The sequence below is a fragment of the Larus michahellis genome, chromosome 30, assembly GCF_964199755.1.
Source record: "Larus michahellis chromosome 30, bLarMic1.1, whole genome shotgun sequence".
Taxonomy (NCBI): domain Eukaryota; kingdom Metazoa; phylum Chordata; class Aves; order Charadriiformes; family Laridae; genus Larus; species Larus michahellis.
The window spans coordinates 553,696-574,630 of record NC_133925.1 but is presented as its reverse complement, the minus strand read 5'-3'; the positions used below and the strand labels follow the sequence as shown (position 1 = coordinate 574,630).

General features: G+C 66.7%; 2 protein-coding genes across 4 annotated transcripts in view; one reads left to right on the top strand and one right to left on the bottom strand.

Annotated features, from left to right (window-relative positions):
* Nucleotides 1–1,732: 1,732 nt before the first annotated feature.
* Nucleotides 1,733–4,844, bottom strand: LOC141735325 (apoptosis-associated speck-like protein containing a CARD). The gene is made up of 2 exons (XM_074567971.1): nucleotides 4,442–4,844; nucleotides 1,733–2,790 (listed from the first exon to the last, which is right to left on the bottom strand). The coding sequence occupies exons 1-2, from the start codon at nucleotides 4,716–4,718 to the stop codon at nucleotides 2,438–2,440; spliced, it is 630 nt and encodes a 209-aa protein (XP_074424072.1). The 5' UTR covers nucleotides 4,719–4,844; the 3' UTR covers nucleotides 1,733–2,437.
* Nucleotides 4,845–4,902: 58 nt separating this feature from the next.
* The window catches only part of LOC141735295 (integrin alpha-L-like), a 34,645-nt gene continuing 18,612 nt past the window's right edge, over nucleotides 4,903–20,935 (top strand). For 2 of the 3 annotated variants that reach the window (XM_074567906.1, XM_074567904.1), the window contains exons 1-10: nucleotides 5,588–6,182; nucleotides 6,825–6,919; nucleotides 8,186–8,244; nucleotides 8,354–8,468; nucleotides 11,755–11,885; nucleotides 14,044–14,189; nucleotides 15,183–15,327; nucleotides 16,662–16,812; nucleotides 16,920–16,987; nucleotides 19,683–19,815. In XM_074567906.1, coding sequence (XP_074424007.1) covers nucleotides 6,004–6,182; nucleotides 6,825–6,919; nucleotides 8,186–8,244; nucleotides 8,354–8,468; nucleotides 11,755–11,885; nucleotides 14,044–14,189; nucleotides 15,183–15,327; nucleotides 16,662–16,812; nucleotides 16,920–16,987; nucleotides 19,683–19,815 — 1,222 coding nt within the window. In that variant the 5' untranslated portion in view covers nucleotides 5,588–6,003. Of the gene's footprint in view, nucleotides 4,966–5,587; nucleotides 6,183–6,824; nucleotides 6,920–8,185; nucleotides 8,245–8,353; nucleotides 8,469–11,754; nucleotides 11,886–14,043; nucleotides 14,190–15,182; nucleotides 15,328–16,661; nucleotides 16,813–16,919; nucleotides 16,988–19,682; nucleotides 19,816–20,935 lie in introns of those variants that run through there. The other variant, XM_074567905.1, reaches the window with a different exon arrangement.

Sequence of the window (20,935 nt, the reverse complement as noted above, 5' to 3'; positions counted from 1 at the left end):
CCCCTCCCTCTCCCGCCCCACGGCCTGCCCCACGGCTGCCCCCTAAGTACCGGGGGAGGGGACCCCGGGCGGCCGGCCCAGCCCCCACGGGACGCTTGGGTGCCCCACAAATGGCCTCGGTGGACCCGGGCGGTCGGGGCCTTCACCCCGCCCCACGGCGGCACCCGGCACCTCCCCCGCCCCACGGCGCACCCGAAGGTCCCCCAGGGGTCACTTGGGGGGTGGGGGGTCCCTGAGGACGCTGGGGTGGCCCCCCCAGGGCCCAATTTGTCCCTTGGGTGCCCCAGGGGTCCCTTGGGGGGTCCCTTGGGTGCCCCCGAGGTCCCCACGGGTCCCTTGGGTGTCCTCAAGGGTCCCTTGGGTGGTCCCTTGGGTGCCCCAGGGGTCCCTTGGGTGGTCCCTTGGGTGGGCCAGGGGGTCCCTTGGGTGTCCCCAAGGTCTTGATGGGTCCCTTGGGTGCCCCATGGGTCCCTTGGGTGGTCCCTTGGGTGCCCCAGGGGTCCCTTGGGTGCCCCCGAGGTCTATACAGGTCCCTCGGGTGGCCCCAGGTGTCCCTTGGGTGGTCCCTTGGGTGGCCCCAGGGGTCCTTTGGGTGTCCCCGAGGGTCCTTTGGGTGGTCCCTTGGGTGTCCCCGAGGTCCCCACGGGTCCCTTGGGTGTCATCAGGGGTCCTTTGGGTGGTCCCCTGGGTGCCCCAGGGGTCCCTTGGGGGGTCCCTTGGGTGTCTCCGAGGTCTCCACAGGTCCCTCAGGTGGCCCCACATGTCCCTTGGGTGCCCCATGGGTCCTTTGGGTGTCCCCGAGGGTCCTTTGGGTGGTCCCTTGGGTGTCCCCGAGGTCTCCATGAGTCCTTTGGGTGCCTCATGGGTCCTTTGGGTGTCTCCGAGGTCCCCAGGGGTCCCTTGGGTGTCCTCAAGGGTCCTTTGGGTGGTCCCTTGGGTGGCCCCAGGGGTCCCTTGGGTGCCCCCGAGGTCTATACAGGTCCCTCGGGTGGCCCCAGGTGTCCCTTGGGTGGTCCCTTGGGTGTCCCCGAGGTCTCCATGAGTCCCTTGGGTGCTTCATGGGTCCTTTGGGTGTCCCCGAGGTCCCCAGGGGTGCCTTGGGTGATCCCTTGGGTGATCCCTTGGGTGGGACAGGGGTCCCTTAGGTGTCCCCATGTGTCCCTTGGGTGTCCCCAGGGGTCCTTTGGGTGTCCCCGAGGTCCCCACGGGTCCCTTGGGTGTCCCTGGGGATCCCATGGGTGTCCTCAAGGGTCCTTTGGATGGTCCCTTGGGTGTCCCCGAGGTCTCCATGAGTCCCTTGGGTGCCCCATGGGTCCCTTGGGTGTCATCAGGGGTCCCTTGGGTGATCCCTTGGGTGATCCCTTGGGTGGGCCAGGGGTCCCTTAGGTGTCCCCAAGGTGTCCCTTGGGTGTCCCCAGGGGTCCCTTGGGTGTCACCAGGAGTCCTTTGGGTGGTCCCTTGGGTGTCCCCGTGGGTCCCTTGGGTGCCCCCGAGGTCTCCACGGGTCCCCTGGGTGGCCCCAAGGTCCCACACGGGTCCCTTGGGTGTCCTCAGAGGTCTCCAAGGTCCCCTGCGTGGTCCCTTGGGTGCCCCCCGAGGTCTCCGAGGTCCGGCGGGAAAGGGGGGTGGGGAAGGGGGAGGGGAGGGGGGAGGGGATGACACCCATGGGTGGGGAACCTTCCGGAAACGAGGTGGTCGAGCGTCAGGGCAAGAGCCGGAGACGCTTTTTTAATTAAATTTTAATTATTTAAATCTTAATTTTGAAGGCTGAGGACCTTCAAAAGCTTCGTGAGGGTCTCCAGAAGGTTCTCGAAGTTCTCCGGAGCTTCTCGAGGGTCTCCTTGGGGGTTTTTTGAGGTTCTCCGGAGCTTTTTGAGGTTCTCCAGAAGCTTCTCGAGGGCCTTCAGAAGGTTTTTGAGGTTCTCCGGAGCTTCTCGAGGGCCTTCATGGGTTTTTGAAGACCTTCCAAAGCTTTGTGAGGGCCTTCGGAAGCTTTTCGAGGTTCTCTGGAGCTTCTCGAGGACCTTCGGAAGCTTCTCGAGGTTCTCCAGACCTTCTGGAGGCCCTCAAGAGCTTCTCGAGGGTCTCCATGGGGCTTTTTTTGGAGGTCCTCCAGAGCTTTTGGAGGTTCTCCAGAAGCTTTTTGAGGTTCTCCACAGCTTTTGGGGGTTCTCCAGAGCTTTTTGAGGTTCTCCACCGCTTTTGGAGGTTCTCCAGAGCTTTTGGGGGTTCTCCAGAAGCTTTATGAGGTTCTCCAGAGCTTTTGGGGGTTCTCCAGAGCTTTTTGAGGTTCTCCAGAGCTTTTGGGGGTTCTCCAGAAGCTTTTTGAGGTTCTCCAGAGCTTTTGGAGGTTCTCCAGAAGCTCTTGGAGGGCCTCCGGAAGCTTCTTGAGGACTTGCCCGGTTTCTGGAAGCCCTCCCGAACTTCTCGAGGGTCTTCACGGGTTGGGTGAAGACCATTGAAGGTCCTCGCCCCCCTCCAGCTCCTCCATCAGCAGGGGGTGCAGGAGGCGCAGGGCCTTCAGGAACTCCTCGTGGCCTCGGCGGCCCCAGGAGGGGGCGGTGGCCAAGAGGCGCCTCATCCTCTCCTGGGGGGTGGAGGCGGCGGCCACCTCGGCCACCCCTTCGGTGGTCAAGACCTCGGCGGCTTCCAGGTGGTCCAGCAGAGCCCCCACCCCCGTCACCCGCTGGGTGAGGAGCAGCCGGTGGCGCCTGACGAAGAGCTCGGCCGGGGGGGGCGGGGGGGCCGTGACGTCCCGGGGGAGGTCAGCGGGGGGGGAGGGGCGGGGGGCTGGAGGCGGGGTGGGGGTGGGGTGAGGGTGCTGGAGCACCCATCCCACCCCCGCTCCGGCTGGAACCCCCAGGCCACCAGGCCCCGCCCCACCCGACCCCCACCCGACCCAAGACCCCACCCCCGTCACCCCGACCCCCACCCAACCCCCACCCAACCGCCATCACCTCAACCTCAACCCAACATCCGGCCCCACCCAGCCCCACCCGACCCCATCCCCATCACCCAACCCCCACCCAACCCTTGACCCCTCCACCATCACCCAACCCAACCCCCGTCACCCCGACCCCCACCCGACCCCCACCCCCGTCACCCCGACCCCCACCCAACCCCCACCCAACCGCCATCACCTCAACCTCAACCCAACATCCGGCCCCACCCAGCCCCACCCAACCCCATCCCCATCACCCAACCCCCACCCAACCCCCACCCAACCCCCACCCGACCCTTCCCCACCCAACCCAAGACCCCTCCACCATCACCCAACCCAACCCCCATCACCCCGACCCTCACCCCAACGTCTGCCCCCACCGACCCCCACCCAACCCCACCCCCGTCACCCCAACCCCCACCCGACCCCCACCCAACCCTTCCCCACCCCCATCACCCAACCCCCACCCAACCCTTCCCCACCCAACCCCCACCCAACCGTTGACCCCTCCACCATCACCCAACCCCCACCCAACCCAAGACCCCACCCCTGTCACCCGACCCTTCCCCACCCCCATCACCCCAACCCTCAACCCAACGTCTGCCCCCACCGACCCCCACCCGACCCCCCCCCGTCACCCCAACCCCCACCCAACCCTTCCCCACCCAACCCTTCCCCACCCCCATCACCCAACCCCCACCCAACCCTTCCCCACCCAACCCTTCCCCACCCCCATCACCCAACCCCCACCCAACCCTTGACCCCTCCACCATCACCCAACCCCCACCCGACCCTTGACCCCTCCACCATCACCCAACCCAACCCCCATCACCCCAACCCCCACCCGACCCCCACCCCCATCACCCCGACCCCCACCCAACCCTTCCCCACCCAACCCTTGACCCCACCCCCATCACCCAACCCCCACCCGACCCTTGACCCCTCCACCATCACCCAACCCAACCCCCATCACCCCAACCCCCACCCGACCCTTCCCCACCCAACCGTTGACCCCACCCCCATCACCCCGACCCCCACCCAACCCTTCACCCCACCCAACCCCCACCCAACCGTTGACCCCTCCACCATCACCCAACCCAACCCCCATCACCCCGACCCTCAACCCAACGTCTGCCCCCACCGACCCCCACCCAACCCCACCCCCGTCACCCGACCCCCACCCAACCCCCACCCAACCGCCATCACCTCAACCTCAACCCAACATCCGGCCCCACCCAGCCCCACCCGACCCCATCCCCATCACCCAACCCCCACCCAACCCCCACCCGACCCTTCCCCACCCAACCCCTGACCCCTCCACCATCACCCCAACCCCCACCCAACCCTTCCCCACCCAACCCCTGACCCCTCCACCATCACCCACCCCAACCCCCATCACCCCGACCCTCACCCCAACGTCTGCCCCCACCGACCCCCACCCAACCCCCCCCCCACCGTCACCCCCCCCCCCCCCCCCCCCCGCCCCCGCCCCCACCTCACCCTCCTCCCCCACCAAGGCCTCGGCCAGGTCCCGCCGCTGGCTGCGCCGCAGGGCCTGGGCCGTCACCCGCAGGCCGAAGCCTTCCCCGTAATGGCCGACGATGAGGTGGGCGAGGTCCAGGGCGTCGGCCCCCTCCATCCTGCCCCGGGGGATGGGCCCCGGACCCCCCCCCGCCCCCCCCGGCGGCGGCCGGTTCAAGGCCGCCTTCACCCGCCGCAGCTCGGCCCCCGACAGCTCCTCCAGGGCCCAGAGGACGCGGTCCCAGCCCCCCGCCATGGCCACCACCACCGCGGCGGCGGCGGCGGGGGGAGAAGATGTGGGGCAGGGATGTGGGGCCGGGGGTTGGGGGGGATGGGGAAGGCGGCGGCTGGCGGGGGGCACCCCGCGAGGGCGGCCGGGGCGGCGGAGGAGGAGGAGGAGGAGGAGGAAGGAAATGGGGGGGTGGGAGGGGAGAAAAGGGGTGACATCGGCAACATGGCGGGCGCCGGCGTCCTGGGTGTCGCCGTGGGGCTCTTGGTGGCGGGTACGAGGTTGGGGGGCAGGTTGGGGGGGGGGCAGGTTGGGGGGGGGGGGAGGGAAGGGGGAGGTGGGGGGGTGGGGGGTGGGGGGCGGGGAGGGGGCAGTGGGGCGCCCAGGCGCTTCGCCACGCGGGGGGGAAGGAAGTGGGGCAGGAGGGCGGCATGGCGGAGGTGTGGGGCACGGGGGGCTGGGTGCCCTCGGTTGTGGGTCTCGGATGGCTGGGTGACCCCAGTTATGGGGCCGGATGCCTGGGTCTCTCCAGTTATGGGTCCCGGATGCCTGGGTGACCCCAGTTATGGGTCCCAGAGGCCTGGGTGCCCCCAGTTGTGGGGCCGGATGCCTGGGTCCCTCTTAGTTGTGGGTCCCGGATGGCTGGGTCCCCCCAGTTATGGGGCCCAGATGCCTGGGTCTCTCCATTTATGGGGCCGGATGCCTGGGTCCCCCCACTTATGGGGCCGGATGTCTGGGTGCCCTCAGTTATGGGGCCGGATGCCTGGGTCCCTCTTAGTTGTGGGTCCCGGATGGCTGGGTCCCCCCAGTTATGGGTCCCAGATGCCTGGGTCTCTCCACTTATGGGGCCGGATGCCTGGGTCCCCCCACTTATGGGGCCGGATATCTGGGTCCCTCTTAGTTATGGGGCCGGATGCCTGGGTGACCCCAGTTATGGGTCCCAGAGGCCTGGGTGCCGTCAGTTGTGGGGCCGGATGCCTGGGTCCCTCTTAGTTGTGGGTCCCGGATGGCTGGGTCCCCCCAGTTATGGGTCCCGGATGCCTGGGTGCCCTCAGTTATGGGTCACAGATGCCTGGGTGCCCTCAGTTGTGGGGCTGGATGCCTGGGTGTCTCCAGTTATGGGGCCGGATCTCTGGGTCCCTCTTAGTTGTGGGTCCCGGATGTCTGGGTGACCCCAGTTATGGGTCCCAGATGCCTGGGTCCCCTCAGTTGTGGGTCCCGATGCCTGGGTCCCTCTTAGTTGTGGGTCCCAGACACCTGGGTCCCCTCCCCGTGCGTTAAATAGGGGTGAAGTGTGGGGCAGGCTGCTCCTATGGGGCGCCGTGGGTCCCGCCTTCCCTCCCCCCTCCTTCCCCACCTCCTCTCTCCACTCTGCCCCACAGCGCTGCCCCACATCGGGGCCTTCAACATCCACCCGGCCCCATATCGGATCCTGACCCACAACGACACCCGCAGCTTCGGGCACCGAGTGCTGCAGCTCAACGGCTCCCGGTAGGGATGTGGGGCAGGGGGATGTGGGGCAGGGGGATGTGGGGCACGGGTCCCCTCTTAGTTGTGGGTCTCGGATGCCTGGGTCCCCCCACTTATGGGTCGCGGACACCTGAGTCCCCTCGGGGTTGTGGGTCCCGAATCCCCTCGGGGTTATGGGTCCCGGTCCCCCCAGTTATGGGTCCCAGACGCCTGGGTCCCCTCTTGGTTGTGGGTCCAGGACACCTGGGTCTCCCCCCCTCCAGTTATGGGTCCCAGACCCCTGCATTGCCCCAGTTGTGGGTCCAGGGCCCTGAGTCCCCCCAGTTGTGGGTCACAGACCCCTGCATTCCCCCAGTTGTGGGTCCAGGACCCTGGGTCCCCCCAGTTATGGGTCCAGGACCCCTGGCTCCCCTCAGTTGTGGGTCACGGACACCTGGGTCCCCCCAGTTGTGGGTCCAGGACCCCGGGTCCCCCCAGTTATGGGTCACAGACACCTGGCTCCCCCCAGCTGTGGGTCCAGGGCCCTGGGTCCCCCCAGTTGTGGGTCACAGACACCCAGGTCCCCCCAGTTGTGGGTCGCAGACCATGGGTCCCCTCTGGGTCGTGGGTCCAGGACCCCGAGGTCCCCCCCCATCCGTGGGTCACGGCCGCCCCTCCCCCCAGGCTGGTGGTGGGCGCCCCGGCGGAGGCGGGGGAGGGGGGGCGGCTCTTCCAGTGCCGGGTGGAGACCGGAGAGTGCCGGGAGCTGGAGCTGGAAGGTGGGACTGGGACGGACTGGGACGGACTGGGATGGGACTGGGATGGGAATGGGATGGACTGGGATGGGAATGGGATGGGAATGGGATGGGATGGGACGGACTGGGACGGACTGGGATGGACTGGGATGGACTGGGACGGACTGGGATGGGAATGGGATGGGAATGGGATGGGATGGGACGGACTGGGACGGACTGGGATGGACTGGGATGGACTGGGACGGACTGGGATGGGAATGGGATGGGAATGGGATGGGATGGGACGGACTGGGACGGACTGGGATGGACTGGGATGGACTGGGACGGACTGGGATGGGAATGGGATGGGAATGGGATGGGATGGGACGGACTGGGACGGACTGGGATGGACTGGGACGGACTGGGATGGGAATGGGATGGGAATGGGATGGGATGGGACGGACTGGGACGGACTGGGATGGACTGGGATGGACTGGGACGGACTGGGATGGGATGGGACGGACTGGGATGGACTGGGACGGACTGGGACGGACTGGGATGGGATGGGATGGGACTGGGATGGGACTGGGATGGGATGGGACTGGGATGGACTGGGACGGACTGGGATGGACTGGGACGGACTGGGATGGGACTGGGATGGACTGGGATGGGACTGGGGTGGGATGGGATGGACTGGGACGGACTGGGATGGACTGGGATGGACTGAGATGGGATGGGACTGGGATGGACTGGGATGAACTGGGATGGACTGGGATGGGACTGGGATGGACTGGGACGGACTGGGATGGACTGGGATGGGATGGGATGGACTGGGATTGGCACGGGATGGGACTGGGATGGAACTGGGATGGACTGGGATGGGACTGGGATGGACTGGGATGGACTGGGATGGACTGGGATGGGATGGACTGGGATTGGCACGGGATGGGACTGGGATGGACTGGGAAGGAATGGGGTGGGATGGGATAAACTGGGATGGAACTGGGATGGACTGGGATGCGACTGGGGTGGGATGGGATGGACTGGGATGGGACTGGGGTGGACTGGGATGGGATGGGATGGACTGGGACGGACTGGGATGGACTGGGATGGGATGGGATGGACTGGGATGGACTGGGATGGGATGGGACTGGGATGGGACTGGGATGGACTGGGATGGGATGGGATGCACTGGGACGGACTGGGATGGGATGGGACGGGACTGGGACGGACTGGGATGGGATGGGATGGGATGGGATGGAACTGGGCCGTACTGGGCTGAACTGGGCTGAACTGGTCCGTCCCCCGCAGGGAACAGCACCCAGACCCACATGGGGATGGCCTTGGCCCGGGATGGCGACGTCACCATCGTGAGTCACGGCCACCGCGGGGGCCGGGGGGGGGGGAGGGGAGGGGGCCACCGCCCCTCCCCCACCCCCACCCACCCCCCCTCCCCCTCCCCTCCCCTCCCCCCCCCAGGCCTGTGGCCCCGGCTTCACCCGCGAGTGCGACCGCAACGTCTACTCCAGCGGCATCTGCCTCCTGCTGGACCCCCAGCTGCGGCCCCGGCGCGTCCTGGCCCCCGGCTACCAAGGTGAGGGGCTGCTGGCCACCAACCCCCCGCCGGCCAGCCGGCCACCCGAGAGGGTGGGCAACCTCCCGGAGAGGCACCGGTTGCCCCTCTTCGTCCACCACCATCATGGCGGCCTTGTGGTGGGACCCATAAAGACGTCGGTGGATGATCTGTGGGGAGCTTGAGGTGGCACCTGGTGGCCCCACGGTCAACCCGGTGGCCCTCTGGCCACCCGAGAGGGTGGGCAACCTCCCGGAGAGGCGCCGGTTGCCCCTCTTCGTCCACCACCATCATGGCGGCCTTGTGGTGGGACCCATAAGGACGTCGGTGGATGATCTGTGGGGAGCTTGAGGTGGGACCCATGGGACCTGGTGGCCCCACGGTCAACCCAGTGGCCACCCGAGAGGGTGGGCAACCTCCTAGAGAGGCGCCGGTTGCCCTTCTTCGTCCACCACCATCATGGCGGCCTTGTGGTGGGACCCATAAGGACGTCGGTGGATGATCTGTGGGGAGCTTGAGGTGGCACCTGGTGGCCCCACGGTCAACCCGGTGGCCCTCTGGCCACCCAAGAGGGTGGGCAACCTCCTAGAGAGGCGCCGGTTGCCCTTCTTCGTCCACCACCATCATGGCGGCCTTGTGGTGGGACCCATAAGGACGTCGGTGGATGATCTGTGGGGAGCTTGAGGTGGCACCTGGTGGCCCCACGGTCAACCCGGTGGCCCTCTGGCCACCCAAGAGGGTGGGCAACCTCCCGGAGAGGCGCCGGTTGCCCCTCTTCGTCCACCACCATCATGGCGGCCTTGTGGTGGGACCCATAAGGACGTCGGTGGATGATCTGTGGGGAGCTTGAGGTGGCACCTGGTGGCCCCACGGTCAACCCGGTGGCCCTCTGGCCACCCAAGAGGGTGGGCAACCTCCCGGAGAGGCGCCGGTTGCCCGTCTTCGTCCACCACCATCATGGTGGCCTTGTGGTGGGACCCATAAGGACGTCGGTGGATGATCTGTGGGGAGCTTGAGGTGGCACCTGGTGGCCCCACGGTCAACCCGGTGGCCCTCTGGCCACCCAAGAGGGTGGGCAACCTCCCGGAGAGGCACCGGTTGCCCCTCTCGTCCACCACCATCATGGCGGCCTTGTGGTAGGACCCATAAGGACGTCGGTGGATGATCTGTGGGGAGCTTGAGGTGGGACCCATGGGACCTGGTGGCCCCACGGTCAACCCAGTGGCCCTCTGGCCACCCAAGAGGGTGGGCAACCTCCCGGAGAGGCGCCGGTTGCCCCTCTTCGTCCACCACCATCATGGCGGCCTTGTGGTGGGACCCATAAGGACGTCGGTGGATGATCTGTGGGGAGCTTGAGGTGGGAGCCATGGGACCTGGTGGCCCCACGGTCAACCCAGTGGCCACCCGAGAGGGTGGGCAACCTCCTAGAGAGGCGCCGGTTGCCCCTCTTCGTCCACCACCATCATGGCGGCCTTGTGGTGGGACCCATAAGGACGTCGGTGGATGATCTGTGGGGAGCTTGAGGTGGCACCTGGTGGCCCCACGGTCAACCCGGTGGCCCTCTGGCCACCCAAGAGGGTGGGCAACCTCCCGGAGAGGCGCCGGTTGCCCCTCTCGTCCACCACCATCATGGCGGCCTTGTGGTAGGACCCATAAGGACGTCGGTGGATGATCTGTGGGGAGCTTGAGGTGGGACCCATGGGACCTGGTGGCCCCACGGTCAACCCAGTGGCCACCCGAGAGGGTGGGCAACCTCCCGGAGAGGCGCCGGTTGCCCGTCTTTGTCCACCACCATCATGGCGGCCTTGTGGTGGGACCCATAAGTACCCTGGTGGTTGACCCATGGGGAGTTTGAGGTGGGACTTGGTGGCCCCACAGCCAACCCAGTGGCCCTCTGGCCACCCGAGAGGGTGGGCAACCTCTTGAAGTCAACCATGACCACCATGGCGGTGTGACCCATAGCGACGTTGACGGTTGCCCCATGGAGCCCACGGTGGTGTGACCCATGGGGACATTGACGGTTGCCCCATGGAAGACCATGGCATTGTGACCCATGGGGACGTCAACGGGTGCCCCATGGAGGCCATGGTGGTGTGACCCATAGCAACGTTGATGGTTGCCCCATGGAAGACCATGGCGTTGTGACCCATAGCGATGTTGACGGTTGACCCATGGAGCCCATGGTGGTGTGACCCATGGGGACGTCAATGGGTGCCCCATGGAGCCCATGGTGGTGTGACCCATAGCGATGTTGATGGGTGCCCCATGGAGCCCACGGTGGTGTGACCCATAGCGATGTTGATGGGTGCCCCATGGAGCCCACGGTGGTGTGACCCATAGTGACGTTGATGGTTGCCCCATGGAAGACCATGGCGTTGTGACCCATGGGGACGTCAATGGGTGCCCCATGGAGGCCATGGTGGTGTGACCCATAGCAACGTTGATGGTTGACCTATGGAAGACCATGGCGTTGTGACCCATAGCGATGTTGATGGGTGCCCCATGGAGCCCATGGTGGTGTGACCCATGGGGATGTCAACGGGTGCCCCATGGAGCCCATGGTGGTGTGACCTATAGCGATGTTGATGGGTGCCCCATGGAGGCCATGGTGGTGTGACCCATGGGGACGTTGACAGTTGACCCATGGAGCCCATGGTGGTGTGACCCATAGTGACATTGATGGTTGCCCCATGGAAGACCACGGTGGTGTGACCCATAGCGATGTTGATGGTTGCCCTATGGAGCCCATGGTGGTGTGACCCATGGGGACGTCAATGGTTGCCCCATGGAAGACCATGGCGTTGTGACCCATGGGGACGTCAACGGGTGCCCCATGGAGGCCATGGTGGTGTGACCCATGGGGACGTTGACGGTTGCCCCATGGAAGACCATGGTGGTGTGACCCATAGTGATGTTGATGGGTGCCCCATGGAGGCCATGGTGGTGTGACCCATAGCGATGTTGATGGTTGACCCATGGAGCCCACGGTGGTGTGACCCATGGGGACGTCAACGGTTGCCCCATGGAGCCCATGGTGGTGTGACCCATAGCGATGTTGATGGTTGACCCATGGAGCCCATGGTGGTGTGACCCATAGCGATGTTGATGGGTGCCCCATGGAGGCCACGGTGGTGTGACCCATAGCGACGTTGCCCCATGGAAGACCACGGTGGCGTGACCCACGGGGCTCCCCCGCCTCCAGGGCTGCCCCGGTGCCTCACCCCCCCCTTGCCTCCCCGCCCTGCCCCCCCGCCCCGCCCCACGGCCTGCCCCACGGCCTGCCCCACGGCCTGCCCCCCGCCCGCAGGCTGCCTCCTGGGCATGGTGGACCTGGTCTTCCTCTTCGACGGCTCCAGCAGCCTCACGGGGGAGCAGTTCGGCGCCATCCGGGACTTCATGGTGGACGTCATGGAGAAGCTGGGGAACAGCTCCATCCGCGTGCGTGCCGGGGGGCGCCTGTGGGGCGCTATGGGGCGCTGGGGGGGGGGGGGATGTGGGGCGGGGGGTTAGAGGGGGATGGGGGGGTCATGGGGGGGAGTTATGGGGCACTATGGGGGGCTATGGGGGGGGGGGATGTGGGGCGGGGGGTTAGAGGGGGATGGGGGGGCCATGGGGGGGAGTTATGGGGAGTTATGGGGGTGGGGAGGGGGGAGGTTGTGGGGGGGGATGTGGGGCAGGGGGGTAGAGAGGGATGGGGGGGTCATGGGGGGCGGTTATGGGGCACTATGGGGGGCTATGGGGGGGGGAGGTGGGAGGTTGTGGGGGGGGGGGATGTGGGGCAGGGGGTTAGAGGGGGATGGGGGGGCCATGGGGGGGAGTTATGGGGAGTTATGGGGGTGGGGGGGGATGTGGGGCAGGGAGGTAGAGGGGGATGGGGGGGCCATGGGGGGCGGTTATGGGGCACTATGGGGCACTATGGGGGGCTATGGGGGGGGGGATGTGGGGCGGGGGGTTAGAGAGGGATGGGGGGGCCATGGGGGGCGGTTATGGGGCACTATGGGGGGCTATGGGGGGGGGGGATGTGGGGCGGGGGGTTAGAGGGGGATGGGGGGGCCATGGGGGGGGGTTATGGGGCACTATGGGGGACTATGGGGGGCTATGGGGTGGGGGGGGATGTGGGGCAGGGGGTTAGAGTGGGACGGGGGGGTCATGGGGGGCGGTTATGGGGGGCTATGGGGAGTTATGGGGTGGGGAGGGGGGAGGTTGTGGGGGGGGATGTGGGGCAGGGGGGTAGAGGGGGTTGGGGGGGTCTTGGGGGGGTCATGGGGGGGCTGTGGGGCGCTATCGGGGGCCATGGGGGGGGCTATGGGGAGTTATGGGGTGGGGATGGATGGGGGTCATGGGGGGGGATGTGGGGTAGAGGGGGTTGGGGGGGTCTTGGGGGGGGTTGAGTGGGGGCCCAAGGGGGCGCTATAGGGGACTATAGGGGCTATAGGGGTCTGTAGGCCCCACAGAATCCGTGGGTCTGCCCCACGGTGACGCGGCCGTGGGGCAGTTCGGGGCCGTGCACTTCCCAGGGTCTATGGGCTCTATGGGTTCGATCGGGGTCTATGGGGGTCAATGGGGCTCCGTAGGGCTCTGGGGGGTCTCTAGGGGTCACCGGCCCCACGGAATCCGTGGGTCTGCCCCACGGTGACGTGGCCGTGGGGCAGTTTGGGGCCAGGCAGTTCTCAGGGTCTATGGGTTCTATAGGAGTCTCTAGGGGTCTATGGGTTCTATAGGGCTCTATGGGGTCTGTGGGGTCCATGGGGTCTCTAGGGGTCATCGGCCCCACAGAATCCGTGGGTCTGCCCCACGGTGGGGCAGTTCGGGGCCGTGCGGTTCTCGGGGTCACTTGGGCTCTATGGGTTCTATAGGGCTCTATGGGGTCTGTAGGGGTCTATGGGGGTCAATGGGGCTCCGTAGGGCTCTGGGGGGTCTCTAGGGGTCATCGGCCCCACGGAATCCGTGGGTCTGCCCCACGGTGGGGCAGTTCGGGGCCGTGCACTTCCCAGGGTCTATGGGGTCTATGGGGTCTCTAGGGGTCTATGGGGGTCAATGGGGCTCCGCAGGGCTCTGGGGGGTCTCTAGGGGTCATCGGCCCCACAGAATCCGTGGGTCTGCCCCACGGTGACGTGGCCGTGGGGCAGTTTGGGGCCAGGCAGTTCTCAGGGTCTATGGGTTCTATAGGAGTCTCTAGGGGTGTATGGGTTCTATAGGGCTCTATGGGGTCTGTGGGGTCCATGGGGTCTCTAGGGGTCATCGGCCCCACGGAATCCGTGGGTCTGCCCCACGGTGGGGCAGTTCGGGGCCGTGCACTTCTCAGGGTCTATGGGTTCTATAGGGCTCTATGGGGTCTCTAGGGGTCCATAGGGGTCAATGGGGCTCCGTAGGGCTCTGTGGGGTCTCTAGGGGTCCTCGGCCCCACAGAATCCATGGGTCTGCCCCACGGTGGGGCAGTTCGGGGCCGTGCACTTCCCAGGGTCTATGGGTTCTATGGGTTCGATCGGGGTCTATAGGGGTCAATGGGGCTCCGTATGGCTCTGGGGGGTCTCTAGGGGTCATCGGCCCCACAGAATCCGTGGGTCTGCCCCACGGTGACGCGGCCGTGGGGCAGTTCGGGGCCGTGCAGTTCTCGGACGGTTTCCGCTGCCATTTCTCCCTGGGGGATTTCGCCGCCCGGCCCCGGCCCCGGGAGCTGCTGAGGGACGTGCGGCAACGGGGGGGACTCACCGACACCTTCGCCGCCATCCGCTACGTCGTGTGAGCGCCCCTGCCCCACACCTGCCCCACACCTGCCCCACACCTGCCCCACGGCCGCCCCACGCACCCTCCCACGGCGGCCCCGCGGCATCCCCCGGTGCCCCTCTGCTTCCCCACGGCGCCTCGGCCGCCGTCGCCTGCGTGGCGTGAGCGCCCCTGCCCCACACCTGCCCCACACCTGCCCCACACCTGCCCCACACCTGCCCCCACGGCCCCCACACACACCCCCCCACGGCGGCCCCGCAGCCCCCCCATGTCGACCCTCCACCACCCCACTCGCACCTCGGCCGCCGTCGCCCGCGTGGCGTGAGCGCCCCTGCCCCACACCTGCCCCACGGCTGCCCCACACCCGCCCCACAGCTGCCCCATAGCCGGCCCAATGCCCCCCATTCCCCGCGGCTGCCCCGCTCCATGCCTCCCCCACTGCCCCCCTGTGGCTCCCCCCGCGGCTACCCCGCTACCGCCCCATAGCTGCCCCACTGCCACCCCACCGGTGCCCCACGGCTGCCCCACATCTGCCCCATGGCTGCCCCACTGCCCCCCGTGCCCCACTCCTGCCCCACCACCACCCCACGGCTGCCCCACTGCCACCCCAGCACCCCACCGCAACCCACGGCTACCCCACATCCGCCCCATGGCTGCCCCACCGCCCCCTGTGCCCCGCTCCTGCCCCACTGCTGCCCCACTGCCGCCCCACTGCCGCCCCACGGCTGTCCCACTGCCACCCCACACCCCCACCGCCGCCCCACGGCTGCCCCAGAGCTGCCCCGTTGCCCCCCCACTACCCCACCACCGCCCCACAGCCACCCCCACACCCCGCCGCTGCCCCACGGCTGCCCCACACCCACCTCATGGCTGCCCCACCGCCCCCCCTGTGCCCCACTCCTGCCCCGCCGCCGCCCCACCGCCGCCCCACCACCCCACCACAACCCCGCCGCCGCCCCACGGCCGCCCCACACCCGCCCCACGGCCGCCCCACGCCCGTCCCGGCAGGCGGGAGATCTTCACCCCCGAGCGGGGGGCGCGGGCGGGGGCCAAGCGGGTGCTGATCCTCATCACCGACGGCGACGCCACCGACACCGACAACGGCAGCGTCCGGGAGGCCGAGGAGCGTGACATCACCCGTTACATCATCGGGGTGAGGTCATCGCCCCCCCGCCCCACACCCCCCCACACACCCCCCTGCACCCACACCCCCACCCCCCACGCCTGCACCCAGGGGCGTCCCCACCCTCCCCGTCCATCGTTGGGTTGACCTGACGCCTCCATGATGGTGGTTGTGGGGTGCGGGGTGGGGGTGGAGGGGGGGGGGGATGGACCCACCCTCGGATTAGGCAGCTGCCTGCACACCCCCCCCTGCCTGCACCCCCCCCTGCCTGCACCCACCCCCCCCTGCCTGCACCCATCGTGGTCGCCCAGGGGTGTCCCATCGTCCCCTTCCATCGTTGGGTTGACCTGATGCCTCCATGACGGTTTGGGGGGTTATTTGGGGGGGTGAATGGAGTGACCCCCAGATTAGGCAGCTGCCTGCACCCCCCCTGCCTGCACCCCCCCCGCCTGCACCCACCCACCCCTGCCTGCACCCATCGTGGTCACCCAGGGGTGTCCCATCGTCCCCTTCCATCGTTGGGTTGACCTGACGCCTCCATGACGGTTTGGTGGGGTTTTTTGGGGGGTGGACGGGGTGACCCCCCCGGATTAGGCAGCTGCCTGCACCCACCCCCTGCCTGCACCTGCTGCCTGCACCCCCCTGCCTGCACCCATCGTGGTCACCCAGGGGTGTCCCATCGTCCCCTTCCATCGTTGGGTTGACCTGACGCCTCCATGATGGTTTGGTGGCTTTTTTCGGGGGGTGAATGGAGTGACCCCCAGATTAGGCAGCTGCCTGCACCCACCCCTGCCTGCACCCCCCCCCCCGCCTGCACCCGCCCACCCCTGCCTGCACCCATCATGGTCGCCCAAGGGTGTCCCATCGTCCCCTTCCATCGTTGGGTTGACCTGATGCCTCCATGACGGTTTGGGGGGTTATTTGGGGGGTGGACAGAGTGACCCCCCCGGATTAGGCAGCTGCCTGCACCCACCCCCTGCCTGCACCTGCTGCCTGCACCCCCCTGCCTGCACCCATCGTGGTCACCCAGGGGTGTCCCATCGTCCCCTTCCATCGTTGGGTTGACCTGACGCCTCCATGATGGTTTGGGGGGTTATTTGGGGGGTGAATGGAGTGACCCCCCCCGGATTAGGCAGCTGCCTGCACCCCCCTGCCTGCACCCCCCCCCGCCTGCACCCGCTGCCTGCACCCATCGTGGTCACCCAGGGGTGTCCCATCGTCCCCTTCCATCGTTGGGTTGACCTGACGCCTCCATGACGGTTTGGTGGGGTTTTTCGGGGGGTGAATGGAGTGACCCCCAGATTAGGCAGCTGCCTGCACCCCCCCTGCCTGCACCCACCCACCCCCCCCCTCCCCCCCTCCAGGTGGGCAACAACTTCGGGACCCCCGACACCCGCCTCTACCTCAGCCAATTCGCCTCCAGCCCCAGCTCCGAGTTCGTCAAGGTCCTGGACAGCTTCGAGAAGCTCCGGCACCTGTTCCGCGAGCTCCAGGCCAAGATTTACGCCATCGAAGGTGACGTCATCAACCCCCACCCCCCACCCCCCCTCAGATATTTCGGGGGGGGGGGGTGTCCCCCCCCTGCCCCCGCCCCCGCCTCACCCCGGCTCCCCCCGTCGCAGGCACCAGCGACCTGAACCGCTTCCACCTGGAGCTCTGCTCCAGCGGGATGAGCCTGGAGGTGGCCCATGTAAGATGGCGGCTGGGGGCGGGGGCGGAGGGGGGGGGGCGGGGGGCGGTTCAAGGGGACGCGGGGGAGGAGGGAGGGGGACGTTGGGGACGTTGGGGACACGGAGGAGGACGAAGAGGGACGTTGGGGACATGATGGGACATGGGGGAGGAGGAAGAGGGACGTTGGGGACAAGGGGGAGTACGAAGAGGGACGTTGGGGACACAATGGGACACGGGGGAGGATGAAGAGGGACGTTGGGGACATTAAGGACATGGGAGAGGAGGAAGAGGGACGTTGGGGACACGGGAGAGGATGAAGAGGGACGTTGGGGACGTTTGGAACATGGTGGGACACGGGGGAGGATGAAGAGGGATGTTGGGGACACGATGGGAAACAAGGAAGGAAGAAGAGGGACGTTGGGGACACAAGGGAGGATGAAGAGGGATGTTGGGGACACGATGGGACATGAGGAAGGAAGAAGAGGGACGTTGGGGACACGGGGGAGGATGAAGAGGGACATTGGGGACATTAAGGACATGGGAGAGGACGAAGAGGGACGTTGGGGACATGATGGGACATGGGGGAGGAGGAAGAGGGACGTTGGGGACGTTTGGAACATGGTGGGACATGGGGGAGGACAAAGAGGTACATTGGGGACATTAAGGACACGGGGGAGGATGAAGAGGGACATTGGGGGACGTTGGGGACACGAGGGAGGATGAAGAGGGACGTTGGGGACACGATGGGACACGGAGGAGGAGAAAGAGGGACGTTGGGGACATGGGGCAGGATGAAGAGGGAGATGGGGGACATTGGGGACAAGGGGGAGGATGAAGATGGACGTTGGGGACATGATGGGACACGAGGAAGGAAGAAGAGGGACACGGGACGGTGGGGACATGGTGGGACATGGGGGAGGAAGAGGAGGGACACTGGGGACATGGTGGGACACAGAAGAGGGACGTTGGAGACGTTGGGGGAGGATGAAGAGGGACATTGGGGACATTAAGGACGTGGGAGAGGAGAAAGAGGGACATTGGGGACACGGTGGGACATGGGGGAGGATGAAGAGGGACATTGGGGACATTAAGGACACGGGGGAGGATGAAGATGGATGTTGGGGACACGGGGGAGGATGAAGAGGGACATTGGGGACACTGAGGACACAGGGGAGGAGAAAGAGGGACATTGGGGACACGGTGGGACATGGGGGAGGAAGAAGAGGGACATTGAGGACATGGAGGAGGATGAAGAGGGACTTTGGGGACACGATGGGACACGGTGGGACACAGGAAGGACGAAGAGGGACGTTGGGGACGCAGTTGGGGACATGGCAGGACATGGGGGAGGAAGAAGAGGGACATTGGGGCACATTGGGGACACTGGGGAGGACGAAGAGGGACGTTGGGGACACGGGGGAGGATGAAGAGGGACGTTGGGGACATGGGGACATTGAGGACACGGGGGAGGATGAGGAGGGACGTTGGGGACACGGGGGAGGAAGAAGAGGGACATTGAGGACATGGAGGAGGACGAAGAGGGACGTTGGGGACATGGGGGACATGGAGGGACACGGGAGAGGATGAGGAGGGACGTCGGGGACATGGTGGGACACAGGGGAGGAAGGAGAGGGACATTGAGGACACGGGGGAGGATGAAGAGGGACGTTGGGGACATGGGGGACATGGAGGGACACGGGGGAGGATGAGGAGGGACATTGGGGACGTTGGGGACATGGGGGACATTGAGGACACAGGGGAGGATGAGGAGGGACGTCGGGGACATGGTGGGACACAGGGAAGGAAGGAGAGGGACATTGAGGACACGGAGGAGGATGAAGAGGGACGTTGGGGACATTAAGGACACAGGGGAGGATGAAGATGGATGTTGGGGACACAATGGGACACGAGGAAGGAAGAAGAGGGACGTTGGGGACACGGGGGAGGATGAAGAGGGACGTTGGGGACGTTGGGGACATGGTGGGACATGGGGGAGGACAAAGAGGGATGTTGGGGACATCGAGGACATGGGCGAGGATGAAGAGGGACGTTGGGGACGCAGTTGGGGACATGGCAGGACATAGGGGAGGAAGAAGAGGGACATTGGGGCATGTTGGGGACACGGGGGAGGATGAAGAGGGACGTTGGGGACGTTGGGGACATGGGGGACATTGAGGACACGGGGGAGGATGAGGAGGGACGTTGGGGACATGGTGGGACACAGGGGAGGAAGAAGAGGGACGTTGGGGACACGGGGGAGGATGAAGAGGGACGTTGGGGACATTGGGGACATGGAGGGACATGGGGGAGGACAAAGAGGGATGTTGGGGACATCGAGGACATGGGCGAGGATGAAGAGGGACATTGAGGACACAGAGGAGGACGAAGAGGGACGTTGGAGACATGGGGGACATGGAGGGACATGGGGGAGGATGAGGAGGGACGTCGGGGACATGGTGGGACACAGGGGAGGAAGAAGAGGGACACTGAGGACACGGGGGAGGATGAGGAGGGACGTTGGGGACACGGGGGAGGAAGAAGAGGGACATTGAGGACACGGAGGAGGACGAAGAGGGACGTTGGGGACACGATGGGACATGGAGGGACACGGGGGAGGATGAGGAGGGACTTTGGGGGACACGTCCATGGGGACATGCGGGGTCCCTGCCCCCCCCCCCGCCCCCATCACGTGACCCCCCCCCTCCTCCAATCAGGGCCGGCGGGTGACGGGCGCGGTGGGGGCGGACAATTGGGCCGGGGGGTTGGTGGAGCTGGAGGAGGAGCCGGGAGACGAGACCTTCGTGGCCAGTCCCTCCCTGGAGGAGAACGTCACCGACACCTACCTGGGTAGGGAGGGGCCACCCGGGGGGGGGAGGGGCCACCCGGGGTGGGGGGGAGGGGCGGGGGGGTCACGGCGGGGGAGAAGGTGGGTCGTGGTGGGCCCCAGGTTGGGGGAGGGAGGGGTGGGCCCCCAACCCAGGGACCAGGTTGACCCTGGTGACCTCATCTCAGGGACGTGGGGTGACCGAGGTGACCCCACCACGGTGACCGGGGTGACCCTGGTGACCTCAACCTGGGGACCAGGGTGACCAAGGTGACCCCAACCCAGGGTCATGGGTGACCGAGGTGACCCCACCATGGTGACCGGGGTGACCTCAACCCGGGGACATGGTTGACCAAGGTGACAGGTGACCTCGTCTCAGGGTCACGGGGTGACCGAGGTGACCCCACCATGGTGACCGGGGTGACCTCAACCCGGGGACATGGTTGACCCTGGTGACCTCATCTCAGGGACATGGGGTGACCGAGGTGACCCCATCCTGGTGACCGGGTTGACCATGGTGACCTCACCTTGGGGACGTGGTTGACCCTGGTGACTCCAACCCAGGGCCACGGGTGACCAAGGTGACCCCACCATGGTGACCGGGTTGATCATGGTGACCTCACCTTGGGCACGTGGTTGACCCTGGTGACCTCATCTCAGGGACATGGGGTGACCAAGGTGACCCCATCCTGGTGACCAGGGTGACCCTGGTGACCTCAACCTGGGGACCAGGGTGACCAAGGTGACCCCACCCCAGGGCCATGGGTGACCAAGGTGACCCCACCACCGTGACCAGGGTGACCTTGGTGACCTCACCTTGGGGACCAGGTTGACCAAGGTGACAGGTGACCTCATCTCAGGGTCACGGGGTGACCGAGGTGACCCCACCACGGTGACCGGGGTGACCTCAACCCGGGGACATGGTTGACCCTGGTGACCTCGTCTCAGGGTCACGGGGTGACCGAGGTGACCCCACCATGGTGACCATGGTGACCTCACCTTGGGGACGTGGTTGACCCTGGTGACCTCATCTCAGGGACATGGGGTGACCGAGGTGACCTCACCTTGGGGACCAGGGTGACCAAGGTGACCCCAACCCAGGGCCACGGGTGACCAAGGTGACCCCACCGCGGTGACCAGGTT